This window comes from Daucus carota, chromosome 3 (genome assembly GCF_001625215.2).
Source record: "Daucus carota subsp. sativus chromosome 3, DH1 v3.0, whole genome shotgun sequence".
Lineage (NCBI taxonomy): Eukaryota > Viridiplantae > Streptophyta > Magnoliopsida > Apiales > Apiaceae > Daucus > Daucus carota.
The window spans coordinates 43551181-43569622 of NC_030383.2; the positions used below are offsets into that span (position 1 = coordinate 43551181).

At 39.5% G+C, this 18442-nt stretch overlaps 1 protein-coding gene across 1 annotated transcript; it reads left to right on the plus strand.

Annotated features, from left to right (window-relative positions):
- Positions 1–9752: 9752 nt before the first annotated feature.
- On the plus strand, positions 9753–18427 carry LOC135151551 (uncharacterized). The gene is made up of 6 exons (XM_064090072.1): positions 9753–10857; positions 14300–14932; positions 15024–15482; positions 15592–15844; positions 15936–16954; positions 18294–18427. Exons 1-6 carry the CDS (start codon positions 9753–9755, stop codon positions 18425–18427), a joined length of 3603 nt encoding a protein of 1200 aa, XP_063946142.1.
- The last annotated feature ends 15 nt before the right edge of the window (positions 18428–18442 follow it).

Here is an 18442-nt window from a genome sequence, read left to right on the forward strand (position 1 = left end):
AGGACCAGGCATCCCAGAGAGAAGTACAAAAAAAGCATGTACTAGGACGCCACTATCGAATATTACAAACACACCACTATCGAATATTACAAACATACCAACTGGGGCAAAGTTGCAGCCAAAAAGAGCCAAGCGCAAGGGAAAAGCAGTTCACAATGATTGGGAAAATATACCGCTAAATGATTGGAGTCGGAATCTTTTTGATGAGGAGTTAAGTGAGAAACCTAATACCGCGCCACATCTGTATGATGATAAAGGTTGTATTTACTTTCAAAACGGCAGCATCAACATGATTTATCTATTGTATTCAATGTTAATTTTGTACTGCATGCATTACAGATGAGACAGCAACGGAAGGAGTGTACTTCTCAGATGATGGTTTATTTGATTCTGAGTGCTCAGACGGTCTGTCAAACTGTTGTTAATATTTCTTTTTGCCTCAACTATATTCATTGGTTTTCAGAACATATTTTGCCATATGCAGCAGATGATATGCTGGGATCTACTATGCATCAGCAAGATTACTCTTCTGACTCTGCCAGCGGTAATATCACTGTGACTTCATAATCCAGTATAGCCGCTGCTCAATATACATTTGTATTCCACTGCTTAATCATATCTTTTTCTACTTTACAGATGAAGAACACCGTGTAAGGGCTACTGAAAACCGGACGAAAAAACGTCGTGGTAGTCAGTATGTCATACCTGAAGAGTATGCAACACTTGGTTCTCCTTCGTACAAGTGTATTCACTGCCATGCTCAGCTGTGGCATGAGGAGCGTGTAAACAAAGGTGTTACCAAAGGGACTCCAATCTTCTCCATATGTTGTAAGAAGGGTGAGGTGAGTTTACCAAAGACTCCTCAAACTCCAAATTACCTGCTATCACTCTACAATGGTGAAGCAAGAGGTCGTGATTTTAAAAGAAGTATTAGATTATAAAATGTAAAGCATAATGTAACGTAAATGTAATTACGATAACTCAACACAACAAAAGACAGGAAACAATACGTAAGTATAATACAGGAATCTACAAGTTGGAGATTCGATACGAACAGTCAAAGACAATCAAGATATCTGAGACGAGCATCCGTCCACTGGAAGAAGTTCATTAACATGTTCAAGCCTCAGTGAAGAATAAAGCTCAATTAGTTTCTGCTATCAAGGTTGCCTGAAGATCAAGTATCAAAGACCAGAAGATTCCAGTATATTTAATTTGATTTATCGAAGCAACACCTAACCCGGAATGACTGATCAAGTATATTATCAAGCAAAAGAATTCAAGGGATTATTTTCAGTTCGAGTCGTTCGTGAACCAGACCAGTGCACAGGACGTCAGGACATACGAAAGTATTCAATGGATTCGATCAACGAATTAATTGATCAAGTCAATCGAGCTGCTCCAGGATTTATTGCCAAAAGAACTTATTAATGAGATATATATATATATATATATTAATTGTGAATTATTTGAATTTAAATAATTCAAGTAATTAATTTAACACAATTAATTATATATATATATATGTATATTTGATGATTGTGAAAAAATGGGAGTCCAAGGCAAGAATAGCTAAGTACACATTCTATGAGGCATTCAACTGAAGCGCAAACTTTGACCAGGTCAAAGTTTGCGCCTCCTCTCATCAGTTGTACTTAGAAACTTCTAAGTGTTGTCACTGCATACACTGTGAAGATAATAGATCAGGCGCCAAGTTTGACTGAAAGTCAAAACTTGCGCTTGGTTTATTCACTGGAAAATCTGCTAAGTAAAGACCTCTCTTCACTGAAGAATGGAGCGCAACATTTGACCAAAAAGTCAAATGTTGCGCCTCCTGTCCATACAGTCCCCTTCACATCACTTACTTAGATTTTTCTAAGTAAAGACAATACTGTATGTAGTGATTGGGGCGCAACTTTGATATACATATGTTTATATATGTAAGTGGCGCCACTTTCATTATTCCTGGGAGTTAGTTTATTTCTGATTAAACGAATCCGTCCAGGACGAACTCAAGTCGTCCAGGACGAACTCGTTAACCATGGTTAGTTGTTGGAAAGCCTATAAATAGAGATTGATGTTTTCTTTTGAAAACAACTACACACTTTGTAAGTGCACACACTATACACATTCTCGAGAGTTAAATTAGAAGATCGTATTTATCGAGAGTTTGTAATAGAGTGATTGTAGTCTCTGCAGCCGACACTTGTGTTGGAATTTGTAGCACCCGAGGATTATTTCTAATACAAGAATATTCCCCGACTTGCTGGAGTTATTTATTTACGATTGATTTAACATGGACTGAAACAAAGATTATCCGCAATTAAATTAAATCGAAGAAAATTGGTACGACGTATTCAACCCCCCCCCCCCTTCTACGTCTGATTGGACCTAACAATTGGTATCAGAGCTTAGCTGATCGATATACAGATCTGAGATCCGTAACCAATCTGAAAAGCTAGCTGTCCGTACAATCGTAATTTTATCTGATAACAATGTCGACACACAAGTTAGGAATCAAAGTACCTCCATTTGACAAGGATGACTACAACAACTGGAAGATGAAGATGTTGCTGTACATCAGAGTTGCTAATCCCATGTTCATTGGGATTCTGGAAAATGGTCCATTTGTGCCTATGAAGATTATTCCTGAATCTGTTGAAAATGGTGTTCGTATTCCACAGAAGTCTGTTCCCAAAGAGAAAAGTGAATACACTGACACTGATAAGGAATATGTTGCACAGGATCATAATCTGCAACTCATAATTGTTGAATCAATGACCAAGACAATGACACATCTGATACTAAGTCTGAAAACTTCAAAGCAGATGTGGGACACTATTGAGGCATTGATGGAGGGATCTGAAGAAGTCAGGGAAAACAGATACGATATGCTAATTGCCAGATATGAAGCATTTCAGGCAATACCTGGAGAGAACATTTCTCAAATCTACGAGAGGTTCATGTTGTTACTGAATGAACTCACCCTGCATGGAAAGACTTATCCACAGAAAGAGATTAACAGAAAGTTCTCATTTGCGATGCCACCCCATCTAGTTGTAAAGACAGAGACCATCCGGGAAAGAAGCGACTTCAGGACTATGACTTTGGAAAAGCTGTTTGGAAAACTGAAGACGTTTGAGATGGAACTTGAACAGAGAAAGATTATATATGGTGGTGGATCAACAGAATCCAAGAGTATGGCCTTACAGAAGACCACTGCACTTATTGCTGATCAACCATACTTTGGTTATCAACAATTAATTGAATATGGTATCAATGATCACACTGTTGCTCAGAGTGATTGTTCATCCATTAAAGCTGACTATCCTTCTACCATTACTGAGATTGTAGAAGCTGAAGTTGATGAAGCTTCTGATGAACCGGAGGATGAGTTCTACACTCGAGAAGAGCTGGAGCAGCTGGAAGATAAGTCAATGGCTTATATGGCTGCAAGGTTTAAGCATATCAAGTTCAGAAAGAACCCCCGGTACAAGAAAGCTTCAGGGAACAAGTTTCAGAGTAAAGGAGGATACTCAGGGTCAGGGTCAAAGAGTACTGGCAGTTTCAAACCAAACATGTATGACAAGAGCAAGGTCAGATGCTACAACTGCAATGACTTAGGGCACTTTGCAACAGAGTGCAGGAAACCCAAAGCGGCTCCTGTCAGAGAAAGAAGCAACTCATATGGGAAGAAGAATTCTTATGAGGATCTGAAGAAAGAGAATGAGAAGCTGAAAGCTAAGTTGGAAGCAATGGTGGCCAAGCACAAAGGAAGGGCTTACATTGCTGAGGGAAAAAGCTGGGATGACACAGATTCTGATGATGAACCTGTCCAGAGCAATTATGCATTTGCATTAATGGCTGACACTGTCGAGGAATCTCCATCTCAGGTATCTCCTGAAATTTCTGTTGATGACATGACTACTGCTGATTATAAAAAGACTATAAATGAACTAGGTCAAGAGATGTATAACTTGCACACTAGTTTATTAGCTTCAGAATCAGATAACTGTAGTCTTTCTCTAAAGATAGCTAAACTTGAAGAAAGAGTAGATGAATTAGCTTTAGAGAAACTCATGAACACTAACCTTAAAGATAGAATTGAATATCTAGAGAATAAGGAGAAGTGTAGTGCAGAAATTGAGGAGTCCCTTAGGTCTCAGATTGCTGACCTAGAAACTAAGCTTAGGGCCTATCAGAATTCTGCTTTTCTACAGAAAGAGATCTTGGATAGTCAAAGGGTTGATAAGAAGGTTGCTATTGGCCTTGCCTATAGTTCTTTGGAAAGAGCCAAAAGAAAGAAGAGAAAAGAGAATGAAGGCATATTTGTTTCAGCAGGAACTGAGAATGCTCCTGAAGGAACAAATATACCTAAAATTCTGAAGAACACCAAGACCCCTATCTTTAGAATGGCACAAACAGAACCTCTGATAGAAGAAGACCTTGTCATCAAGGAAGAGTTGAAAAATGAGGAAGTTGTTAAGCCTCAAGTAAAACAGGAATCACAAGATGTACCTTCTAATTCCCATGTCAGAGATGACTCAGATAAAACTGGATTAGGAAGTACTATTTCCAACAAAAAGAAGAACAACAGCAATGACAAGTTAGATCCTAAGAACACCAATTCTAGGAATTCTAATGCTAGAAAGGTTTGTAATAATTGCAATTCTACTAATCATCTTACTCATGTATGTAAAGTGATTAAAGTAGATAATTCTGTTTCTAGCATGCCTAATACTGTTAACATGAATGCTGTTCATTTGCCATGTGGTAGAGTAGGTTGCATGCTATGTGCTATGAATATGATGTCTGCATGCTTTACCATGTTAAATGCATCTTTTTCTGCACCATCTACCATGAATATGAATATGCCTGCACCTTCTGTTGCCCCTGTGGCAAAGACTGCTAGTCCTTCTAAGAAGAAGGAAACTCCCAACTCCAAGTCTAAAAGCACTTCTGCTAAGACTAAAAAGGAGAAGAGTCCAGTCACCCCTGAACAAGCACATGTTAAACCAGTTTCTGTTGATAATCCTGTTTCTACTAAATCACCTGGACCCAAGAACGTCTGGGTACCAAAGAAAGTTTAATCCATTTGTGAATGCAGGGCACATGAAGGAAAAGTAAAGTTGTGTGGGTTCTTGATAGTGGTTGTTCAAGACACATGACTGGAGAAAAGTCCCTGCTCACAGATGTGGTGATGAGAACCGGCCCAATTGTAATCTTTGGAGATGACAACAAAGGTTTTACAACGGGATATGGTAAGCTGAAAGTTGGAAATGTCATCATTGAAGATATCTCTCTGGTGGAAGGACTTAAGCACAACTTACTGAGTATCAGTCAGTTCTGTGACAAAGGATACGACGTAATCTTTCAGAAGGAAGTTTGCTTAATCCAAAACCGGAAGAACAAGGGTCTTACACTCCGTGGTGTAAGAAAATCAAGTTTGTTTATAGCCGACATAGACTCAGCAAGTAAGGGGGAGGTCAAGTGTTTCTACACCAAGGCCTCTGCTGATGATAGTTGGTTATGGCATCGGAAGCTCTCACACTTGAACTTTAAGACTATGAACTCTTTAGTAAAAAGGGAACTTGTGAGAGGATTGCCACAGAAAGAATTCTGTCAAGAAGGACTCTGTGATGCATGTGAAAAAGGGAAGTCAAAGAAAGCATCACACAGGAGCAAAGGCATGACTGATATTGGTTCACCCCTTCAACTGATTCATATGGATCTGTTTGGACCAGTCAACATTCCTTCTATATCAAGGAAAAGATATGCTCTTGTGATCGTCGATGACTACTCAAAATACACATGGGTATTATTCTTACATTCAAAGGATGAAGCAGCACTCGTCATCATTGATCATATCAAGAAGATTGAAAAGGAAGCAGATCTGCCAGTAAGGGCAATCAGATCAGATAATGGAACAGAATTTCGTAATGCTGTTCTTAATGACTTCTGTACTGATAAGGGCATCTCTCGTCAGTATTCAGCTCCAAGGACTCCACAACAAAATGGTGTCGTAGAAAGGAAGAACAGAACCTTGATTGAAGCAGCAAGGACTATGATTAGTCAATCAAGACTTCCAATTTATTTCTGGGCTGAAGCTGTAAGCACTGCTTGCTACACTCAAAATCGTACCCTGATTAACAAGGATTTGGATAAGACTCCTTATGAAGTAATGGCCAACAGAAAACCATCACTGAGTTACTTTCATGTGTTTGGTGCAAAATGCTTTGTGTTAAAAGAAGAGCATCTGGGAAAGTTTGATGCCAAAGCTGAAGAAGGCATCTTTCTGGGTTATTCTTTGGAGTCTAAGGCCTACAGAGTTTATCTGATCAATGACGACAAACTGATTGAAAGCATCAATGTAAGATTTGATGATACCAAACTCCCAAGTCTCCAAAAAGAAAATGAATCTGATTCTCTGGAGTTTGAGAATTTAGAAGACATCTATTTAGGAGAAGATCAACCTGAAGCTGATATAAGAGATCCTAATGCAAATGAAGAGAATGCTGATCCTGAACCGTCTGGAGGAAGTATTGGCAACAATACAAATGATCATCATGGTCACAGTGGTCAAAGTGGAGGATCATCAAATAGAATCTACATCAGCTCAGGGGGAGTAAGTCAAAGTGGATCCACTAGTCATCACACTCAACACAACTATGATTTTGGTGAATCATCAAGATTGAATCTGCCAAGACAAAGGGTATGGAGTAGAGACCATCCTGTTGAACAAATCATTGGTGATCCAGACACAGGAGTGCAGACTAGAAGAGCAACTCAGAATGAATGCAACTTTGCTGGATTCTTGTCTCAGATAGAACCAAAGAAAGTTGAAGAGGCTCTAAGTGATCCAGATTGGGTATCTGCAATGCAGGAAGAACTCAATCAATTCGAAAGGCAGAAAGTTTGGAAGCTGGTGCCAAGACCTAAAGGAAAATCTATAGTTGGCACTAGATGGGTTTTTAGAAACAAACTGGATGAAGATGGTATTATTACGAGGAATAAGGCAAGACTGGTTGCAAAGGGTTATTCACAAGAAGAAGGAATTGATTATGATGAAACCTATGCTCCAGTTGCTAGGCTTGAAGCAATCAGGATGTTCTTAGCATTTGCTGCACACTCCAACTTCAAAGTATATCAGATGGATGTGAAAAGTGCATTCCTGAATGGTGATCTGGAAGAGGAAGTCTATGTTGAACAACCCCCTGGGTTTGAAGACAAAGAATTTGAAGACTTCGTATACTTTCTCTTCAAAGCACTCTATGGCCTGAAGCAAGCCCCTCGAACCTGGTATGACACTCTTTCCAAGTTCTTACTTGAAAATGGTTTCACCAGAGGTATCATCGATAAAACTCTTTTCCATAAAAAGCATAAGGATGATATAATTCTTGTACAAGTATATGTCGATGACATTATATTTGGTTCTACTAATGATCTTTTGTGCGAGAGATTTGCTAAGTTAATGCAGAGCAAGTATGAGATGAGCATGATGGGAGAATTGTCCTTCTTCCTAGGACTTCAAGTTATTCAGAAGCCTGACGGTATTTTTATCTGCCAATCTAAATACATCAAGGATCTTCTGAAGAAATATGGAATGGAAGAAGCATCTCCTGCCAAAACCCCTATGCCAACTGCTGTCAAACTTGATCAGGACAAATCTGGTAAGTCAGTTGACATCACGAAGTATCGAGGTATGATTGGCTCTCTCTTATACTTAACTGCTAGTAGACCAGATATCATGTTTGCAACTTGTTTATGTGCTAGATTCCAGGCTGATCCTAAAGAGTCACATCTTATAGCTGTTAAGCGTATTTTTAGGTATCTTAAGGGAACCCCCAATCTAGGGATTTGGTATCCTAAAGATACAGGTTTTAATCTGATTGGCTATACAGATTCTGACTTTGCAGGATGTAAGATTGATAGGAAAAGTACTTCAGGAAGCTGTCAGTTTCTTGGACGAAGGTTGGTGTCATGGTATAGCAAGAAGCAACACTCCGTGTCTACGTCTACAGCGGAAGCTGAATACATAGCTGCTGGAAGTTGCTGTGCTCAAATCTTGTGGATGAGGAATCAACTACAAGATTATGGACTCATGTTGAATAAAATTCCGATTCTGTGTGATAACACGAGTGCCATTGCCATTGCCAACAATCCTGTTCAACACTCCAGGACAAAGCATATTGATATCAGGTATCATTTCCTTCGCGAGCATGTCATGAATGGAACAGTAGAGTTACACTTCGTACCTACTGATCAACAAATTGCAGACATCTTCACTAAACCACTAGACGAATCCACTTTCTCTAGACTGGTTGGTGAACTTGGGATGTTAAATATGTCTAATTAATTAGACAAGAAATAACTGCAATTTGTTCGTAAGTCCACAAGTTTTAAAATTTACATATTTTCAGGACTTGTGAATTTACAAAGTGCATCCAGTATTCTACATAATTTTCTGATAATTAGTTTTAATTATTTGCCATGATTTATATGATCTGCATGATTCTATGTGATTATGTGATTAATTGCTAAGTGGTAGATATTTAGAATTAATTCTTTTGAATTATTTAAGTGCTTATATTCAATTAATGAATATTAGTGATTATTTAATTCATATTTTAATTATATTTGATTAATGGATTTGGAGCAATTCAAATTAGTTTATGTTGACCATTAATTAAATCTTAATTAAAATAATTGCAGCACAATTCATTAAATATTTGTTGACTAAATTTTAATTTAGTTAAACTTATTTTAATTGTGATATCAATTTGTTAGATTATTTTGAATTTCATCAAAATTCATTTAACAAAATTGATATATAAAAGAATTTCACTCGAATTTAGCCTAAGTATGTATATATACATTTTTTTGGTTAAGTCAAGTATACTGCTGCACTGTATGTTGAAGCGCAAACTTTGACCGAGTCAAAGTTTGCGCCTCGAGCGTATATGCCTGTAGACTGAGTGTTTCAATTCTTTTTCTAAGTACAAACTTGCGCCTCATACAGTGCATGTATGAGGGGCAGTTTCGTCAATTCACTTGTTGCGCCTAGCGCACCTTACTGTCTGTACAATGGAGGGCAACTTGGTAATTCACCAAGTTGCGCCTCGTTCCTGTATGTGTATATGTACTGGACTTAGAGTTTTTCTTTTCATTATGTTCAAAACTCCATCAACGCATATACATACGCATACACACAGACGAACTGCCACTTTCAAAAACCCGGACTCATCTTGTTTAATCGACCAAAATCTCTCATTTTTCTTGTCCATTTTTCAATCTGAGACCTGTTTTGGAATCCCTGAGACAAGAGCTTTCTATACCTACCAGAATATTAACGATCCGTCGTTATTTTTTGTAAGGGTTTTTCGAAGCTTTTCAACTTCTAGGACAGATTTTTACGTGGGTTTAGCATCGAAAATTTGCGAAGCCGATCCCATAATTCTTAGAATTTCGAGTAGAACAACATACTTGAATTTCATCGGATTCTAAAATTCTTGGAATTAGGGTTTTTCGGAGCGTTATTAATTAATTATTTTCGTGACATAAAGTGAATATTTGTTCGTGTTTATTCGTGAAACGAAATTTATAATCATTTTTAATTCTAATTGAAAATGGCTGCAAATTTTGATATTCCGAAAACAAATTTCACTATTGTTGAAAATAATAATTTAATTACGCAAGCGAATTATCGACGCTGGGTTCGATATATGTCAGAATTTTCTTTTGCCAGATTTGCAATGACAGAATCAGTTAATCTTAACAAATCTCTTCTACGAGAGTTTTTGTCTTCTCTTTCTGTTGTAAATGCAGGACAAGTACTTGGACTTACTTGCACAATTCAGGGACGTACACTTTCTATCACTGAGAATACCCTGAACACTGCACTCCAGCTACCTACAGAAAATTTTGAAGCTGTTCCTGACAGAGCTGAACGAGTTAATTTTTTCTATGCTATCCACTGTCAGAGGGAGCCAAATGGTGATCTTCCAGCGAAGATGTATGTCAAGCACCTGCCTAGGGAATGGAATTTCTTCTTTAATTCCATCTCCTATGTGTTTGCCCCTAAAACTGGAGGATTCCATGGGATTACCAACTTCAATCAGGAGATTGGGATTGCCATTGCTCAAAACTCAAGAATCAATCTGGGACATCTGATTATGGGAGCTTTTCAGGACTCTCTGAGGAAGAACAGACATGTACTTCTATATCCTCGTTTCTTCCAGATCGTGCTGAATCAGATGTTGACACCTGCTGAACGTGCTGTCTATCCAAATATAGACAATGTCATCTGTTCCTTCATGACTACAAGGGTGATATCAATGCTGGAGAATCATCAAGGATACACCAACAATGAACCAGTGGTGATCACTGAGGCCATGCAAGCTTTTCTGAATCAAAATGTACCTCCACCACCAATTCAACCTGTTGTTGCCCCTGTTGTTGCTGAAGAAGTCCCTGAAGAACATGATGAACCAATTCCTGAGCCACTCATCCAAGAAAATGTTCCTGAGGCTCAAAATATTCCTGTAGAGGAAGAAGTGATTGTGGAAGATGCTGCAGATGTCTCCTCTGAAACTAATGATCAATCTGATGGAGAGGATTCACTACAGGACAACTCTACTGATTCTGAGGATGAAGCAAATAGTCCTGTACAATCCACTGTAGCTGCACCAACTGATGATGTGATGGTGGACATTGATGAACTCTTCACCAACACATACAATCCCCTGCATCCATCAGGTATACCTTCTGACTCTGACAATTTGTCATTTAGTGCACCTGATGATTGGGTCCAGAATTTACTGGATCTTAATCCACTCACTCCACTTCCTCCACGTGCCAGTGAATTTGAAATCCCCCAAATTCATAACCAAGGCACCACTTCCCAAACACATGAAGCAGACACATCTCAACCCCTCAGCCAACCACTTCATATTTCTGAGAGAGAGGGAGAAAGTGCCTTTAGTGCACCACATAAGGAGGTTGTTTCTGAAACTGCAGCTCTGTCTCCTAGTCAGGAAAGGAGAATAGAACCTGAGACAACTGCAGATATGTCTATTTCTTCACCACCTCAGCCACATGATATTTCAATGCACAGTGAGGTTGCACACACTTTCGAAGAATTGACGGTTGCTAACACCTTGTCGTCCATGTCAGGGATAGACACTGTTGTTACTGATCCTTTTCAGGGTCAAGTGCCTTCACAGGCTTCTGGGGGAAACTTGGATGAATTGCCACATTCTACATCCTTGTCTACCCCCCTGGGAGGAACATTCCCAGATCCTTCAAAGGACTCTTCACCCCTCGAAGGTGAACGGCAATCTATTTCTGAGCCCTTCATATCAGGAAGTGAGCCAGTTGTAGAGGACTTGTCACAAAGTCATTCGCCGTCAAAGGCAGTTGTGGGAAACCAGGGTGCTTCGCCTGTTCAAGGATCACATCCTTCGAGCCCTGTGTCTACCCACCCTGAGATTCCAACTCAGGATCCAACTAAGGACTCACTACTTTCGAGTAGTTGGCAACTTGTTTCTTATGACTCAGATTCAATTGACGAGGAAACTGAGGACGAAGGCTCACGAACCTTCATTGCACCTTCTGTGACCTCTCTAGAAGAGGCTAAGAAGATTTCTTCTGCAGGTACATCTAAGGATGCTGGAATATCTTTGAGTGAGAGGGAAACACCAACAGAACTTGCTATACAGAAACCCTCTGACCCACTGAGTGTTCTAGCTTTGAGTGAAACGAGGGAAACGCCTACAGAACGTGCTAGTGAGAACCCCACATCCCAACCTACAATTGAATCTGCCATTCCAACTGTATCTGTGACAGAATTTGAAGCTCTGAAATTCAAAGTTCAACACTTAGAAGCTGAGAATCTTGTTCTACGGGAGGAGTTGGTAGAAATCAAATCATCAATGGAACAAAGGTTGGCTGCCCTGGAGGCTAAGTTGCTGGCATCTCAACCTTCCAGAGAGGATTACTCAACTGAGGGGGAGAGAGCAGCAGAAAAAGCAAAGGGAAAGAGGGTGATAACAGGGGTGTCTGAAGAACTGATTGATTCTGCTCTTAGGCATCAATTCAGTTACAGTCATGATGAATACATCCCTGAGTTTGTGGATGACAGGGTGATTAGGATGGTTGGTGCTGAGAATGAAGATCTTGAAGAAGGAGAAATCCCAGACGCTGAAGTCTTTGCTGATGAACTTGCATATCACAATGACATCTTTCCTGCTGAAGAGTTTGAAATTGCAAATCCACAAGACATTGCTAATGTTGCTAGGGATTATGCTGAGCAAAGGAGAGCAAGGGAGAAGTTAGAAAACCAAAGACGGATTCGAAGGGAAAGGAGACTTGCCAATTTACATAAAGATGGAGCTGAATGGGATGCTGCTAGATCTGTGTTTGATTTTCCAGAGGTCACTCAAGACAATGATGATGACGAAGTAAAAGATATCTTTGACTCCTTCAGGAACAACTACAAGGATTTACATGATTATCACGAGGTGTTAAATGATATCATTTATACTGTGTCTGTTGCTGTTCTTCCCAGGAGAGGATGGATGGTGAACATATCATTTGAGCTACAGAGAGAAGGCCATGGACTCAAGCATGTGTCAAGTCAGTTTCTCAGAGATCTTTCTTTAACTGAGCTGTTTGTGGTAAGAAACAAGATCATCTCAACCGGCAGAAAGCATAATGAAATATTCAGAGATATGGTGGAAGGTTGGATATCTGATATTGGAGTTGAAATTCATGACAAGCCTTCAGTTATCAAGTATTTCAAGGATGGTATGATTCAGAGTATTGGACTCACTGATGAAGCATTATCAACATACAATCCTCGTATACTGAAATATCTGGAAGCTCAAGTCAGGGAGAAGCGCTCAAGGACTAGCAAGGGAAGACTAACTGCTGAATTGTTATATGCTTATCGTCTGAACTTTGCTGCTCTGAGAGACTTAGACTTATCAGCCATCAATCGTCAACCACCATATCCACTGCCTCCACTCAACCCTGAAATTCCTGAAAATCCAAATGCACCTGTTGTTACTTACAATCCTACATCTGTAATATTCAAGAAGAAGAAAGACTCTGAAGTCACTGCTATACCACTCACAGAGATTGGAAAACTCAATTCCAAAAGAATCACTCGTGCAGTTGCAGCTGTTAAGTGGTCAGTGGTAAAAGAAGACAAGAGTGTGCTCAAAGATTTGATTGATCTTCTGGAAATAAGAAAAGCTGTAGAGACTGTCCACAACACTTCTAGAGTTCGTGCTCATCCATCAAGGATCATTATGAAAATTGAAGGAATGGAGATGAATTTAAATAATTCAAGTAATTAATTTAACACAATTAATTATATATATATATGTATATTTGATGATTGTGAAAAAATGGGAGTCCAAGGCAAGAATAGCTAAGTACACATTCTATGAGGCATTCAACTGAAGCGCAAACTTTGACCAGGTCAAAGTTTGCGCCTCCTCTCATCAGTTGTACTTAGAAACTTCTAAGTGTTGTCACTGCATACACTGTGAAGATAATAGATCAGGCGCCAAGTTTGACTGAAAGTCAAAACTTGCGCTTGGTTTATTCACTGGAAAATCTGCTAAGTAAAGACCTCTCTTCACTGAAGAATGGAGCGCAACATTTGACCAAAAAGTCAAATGTTGCGCCTCCTGTCCATACAGTCCCCTTCACATCACTTACTTAGATTTTTCTAAGTAAAGACAATACTGTATGTAGTGATTGGGGCGCAACTTTGATATACATATGTTTATATATGTAAGTGGCGCCACTTTCATTATTCCTGGGAGTTAGTTTATTTCTGATTAAACGAATCCGTCCAGGACGAACTCAAGTCGTCCAGGACGAACTCGTTAACCATGGTTAGTTGTTGGAAAGCCTATAAATAGAGATTGATGTTTTCTTTTGAAAACAACTACACACTTTGTAAGTGCACACACTATACACATTCTCGAGAGTTAAATTAGAAGATCGTATTTATCGAGAGTTTGTAATAGAGTGATTGTAGTCTCTGCAGCCGACACTTGTGTTGGAATTTGTAGCACCCGAGGATTATTTCTAATACAAGAATATTCCCCGACTTGCTGGAGTTATTTATTTACGATTGATTTAACATGGACTGAAACAAAGATTATCCGCAATTAAATTAAATCGAAGAAAATTGGTACGACGTATTCAACCCCCCCCCCCTTCTACGTCTGATTGGACCTAACATACAATGCAATGTTTGCATTTACATCTGCTGGGGGAAATGTAGATCATTCTATTAACAAGGGCAGAGGACCATATATTTACCGGTTGAATGGTCAAAATCACCACGTTTTTGGTTCTTTGATACCAGATGATGGCGACACACCAAAATTCTGTCAACTTTACATATATGATACCGGAAATGAGGTCAACAACAGAATGCGTTGGGTTAATGTTGCTGATGGTCAAGTTGTAGATGCAGAGGTTGTTGAAGGCCTCATGCGAATGTTGGATGAACAAAATGAATTAGTCAAGAAATTTAGAATGGCACGTGATCGATGGGAGAGTAATGATATAGTCGACTTGAAGGTTGAACTGAAGGTCTATCGAGCAGAGTCAGGTCGGGTGAATCATATTTCTCCCTCTGACGAAGTTGCTGGAATTATGGTTGGTTCCACTTCTAATACGACTCCTGATCGGGATATTATAATTGAGCCCAAGATGGGTAAGCTGGAACGTGTATCGTATATTCATCCGAAGTTTATGGCCCTCCAATATCCTCTTTTGTTCCCCAACGGTGAAGATGGTTACCATCACAAAATTCTTTTTAAGAGTGCAGATCCTGATAATCCAAGTGACCGTGATTACTTATCAATGAAGGATTACTATGCCTACAGATTTCAGATTCGACAGAATGAAGGTACAAACAAATTCACCTAGAATTTCACATATTCCATTTCATGATGCCACCTTATACAGGACTGTTTTCTGATATTTTTTTTATAATGCAGATATTACTCCTAGGTTAGGTGGTTGGCTTTTTCACCAACACATTGTTGATGCGTTCTCCTCCATTGAGCAGACAAGGTTATGGTGGTTTAGAAAAAATCAGACCATAATAAGGAATGAGCTTTATAGCCATATATGTGATTCTGTACGCAAGGGAGATTCTAATTCAGCTGAGGTTGGAAAAGGTGTAATTTTACCTTCTGGATTTGTTGGTTCGAAGAGTTACATGCAGCAGAATTTCCAAGATGCTTTGGCGGTTTGTAGACATGTTGGGCATCCAGATGTGTTCCTAACGATGACTTCGAATCCTTTATGGGATGAAATTCAAAAGATGATGCAATTTGTTCCTGATTGCGAGACAGAGAACTCACCAGATATTATATCACGAGTTTTCCGTTTGAAACTTGATCAACTAACAAACGACATCAAGAAGAACGGCCATTTCGGTGTTTGTGTAGGAGGTACATTCATTTCTCACCAGTTTGTTTTTTCTTTTCTATTACAGCATACTTTAAGAACAAGTTTCATTTTCTTTTCTTTTACTCATATTAACTCACATTAATTTCACAGTGATGTACGTGGTTGAATTCCAGAAGAGGGGTCTACCACATGTTCACATGCTTATATGGCTTGACAGCGCCTCGAAGATATATCTTAAGAATAATGTGGATAAATTTGTTTCAGCAGAGATACCGGATCCTCTTAAAGATCCAGTTGGCTACGCAGCAGTGAAGGCCTTTATGATCCATGGCCCCTGTGGCCTTCAAAATCCTAAATCTCCTTGCATGAAAGACATGAAATGTATCCGCCATTTTCTCAAAAAGTAAGTCCTCTAAACCCATGTTGTTGTGCTTTACATTTCAAAGTTTGTTTTACACTTTTTGCTTGAATTCCAATCCTACATCTTCATGCAGGTACTGCCCAAGAACAATGTTTGATGATAGTGGTTTCCCACTATATAGACGGCGCAGACAAAACATCACTGTGAAGGTGCGCAATGCAGAGTTGGACAACCAGTGGGTGGTGCCTTATAATAGAGATGTATTAGTTAAGTACCAATGCCATATGAATATTGAAATATGTTGCCATGCTCGAAGCATTAAATATTTATTTAAATATTGCTTGAAAGGCCACGACACGGCTACTGTTCATGTGACTGGCAAGAAGCGTAGGACATCCAATTTAAATCCTGATGAGCCTGTAGATGAAATTCAGGCTTACTTTGATGGAAGATACATTTGTGGCGCCGAGTCTGCTTATAGGATTTTTGGGTTCCCTATTCACCATCGCACTATCTCTGTTGAGCGATTGCCCTTTCATTTGCCAGGGCTGAAAAACTGTACATTTCATTCTAACCAGCCCCTTGAAAAAGTTGCAGAGAAGGAGAAGGACAAGCTAAGAAAGCTAGAAGCTTTTTTCCTATTATGTGCTTCTGATCCTATTGCCAGAAAATACACATACCAGCAAATCCCAGAGCACTATGTTTGGAATGATGGACAACGAAGATGGAATCCAAGAAAGAGAGGCTTTCAAATTGGTCGTTTATCATATACACATCATAGTGCTGGTGAAGTATGGTTCATGCGTTTGCTACTGACAAAAGTATGCGGTCCAACATCATTCAGAAGTCTCAGAACAGTCAATGGCGTATGTCATGCCACTTTTCGCGATGCCTGCAAGGATTATGGTTTGCTTGATGATGATAAAGAATGGCATGAGGTTATAGAGCAATGTGCAAATGGAGGTTTACCACCACAAATCAGACAACTCTTTGTGCATATAATTGTCAATTGCAAAGTCACGGATTTGTTTAATTTATGGAATTCTCATTGGAAGCACATGGTTGAAGACATTTTATTACAGCGTCGTCAAATGGCTAAGGATGAGACCCTCTTGCTTAATGACAAGCAGCTGCAATTCTATGCACTTGCAGGTAAATAACTAAAAATTCTACTATAATATTTTGAAGTTATTTCATATTTCTTTAAAGTAAATCATTTTTTGAGTGTAAATAATCTTTTTAGGTGGTTAAAATTAAGGGTACGATGTATTTAGTTGCTTGCTTGCTAATAGGGATCGAAATAATTCTTAATTATTAAAGGATTATTAAAAAGCCCAGAAACATAAAAGCCGAGTTAATAAGAGGCTGAAACACTTAAGCATTAATTAATTTCATAATTAATTAATGTGGCCCATAATGAGGCCCGCAATTGGGCTACATGGACTGTCACAACCCAATAATTGAGTCCCGAGCCCTGTCGAGGCTGGAATCCAGGAACGAGCCCTGTCATGGCCCAAATTCATAATCCTACTCCGAGTAGGAAACTACATGGAAGGCTCTAGAAACTTCAAAGTTCTACGAGTATTCTAATTCTTCGATGATAAACATCCAGAGTCCTAGATAAACATCGACTACATAAGAAAAGAGTTTTATCTTATCTCATACGAAGAAGCCTACTTCTATGAGGTTTTAGATACATGGAATCCTACTTCCAATCAGTCTCTAACATCGAGACCACTATATAAAGGGCTCTACCCCTCCAAACTAGAACTACGTTTTTGACTTGATTCTTCACCCAGCTGAAGATACGTAGGCATCTCGTAAGGACCCGTTTGAGTTCCGACTCACGAGAGCAGTCATAAAGCACGAAGCTCACCCCTCGATTTTTGATCCATAACATTTGGCGCCGTCTGTGGGAAGAAGACAACAACCATGATGAAAACACCTAGAGTACGTTCCGAGGTTCATGTCCCATCAAGCGGATCAACCACATGAATTTCAACGTATTCATTCCGCTCACCACCACCACTCCTATCACTGTGCCCATCTCAGGCAACGGAGCAACCACCGTTGCCCAAACCACCATCCCGTTAATCTTTGGCACTGTGCCCCCTTTGACCTATGTAGTAGCAAACGTTACCGATGCTGAAACTCATTATTCCACAGTCATGACGACCACTGGAGGAAATTCAGATGAGTATCACTTGACCGATTATGACTCTTCCGAAGAATCGGAGAGAGACCACGATACCCTCCCCACGTAGGAGGAGGGATGAACATCAGGGTCGAGGTACCCAACATTGTTCTAGGCAGAACAACCACGAGTCTCGTAGACCTACGAACCAAGAGTATGAAAACAAGATTCGAGCTTTTAAAGAAGAGATTGCGCAATTAAGGAGAGATATGGCAAGGCAGCAACCCTTTGAGCCATAGCCAAGGGACGAGAATCCTCAACGTTCAGGTATGAATAGAATTCACTTATTGCCTGCAGGTGATCCTGATAACCTAATTCTGCCATTCACCAAAGAGATCATGGCTGCAAGGATCTCAAGGAAGTTTAAGCTTCCAACCATCAAAGCTTATGATGGAACGGGTGATCCGCAACTCATGTACGGACGTTTATGAATGCATTGCTGTTGC

Coding starts and splice junctions, on each gene's coding strand:
- LOC135151551 (XM_064090072.1), top strand. CDS start 9,753: ATGACAGAATCAGTTAATCTTAACAAATCTCTTCTACGAGAGTTTTTG. Junction 10,858..14,299: donor TCCACTTCCTCCACGTGCCA/GTGAATTTGAAA, acceptor GGGGAAATGTAG/ATCATTCTATTAACAAGGGC. Junction 15,845..15,935: donor ATCCGCCATTTTCTCAAAAA/GTAAGTCCTCTA, acceptor ATCTTCATGCAG/GTACTGCCCAAGAACAATGT.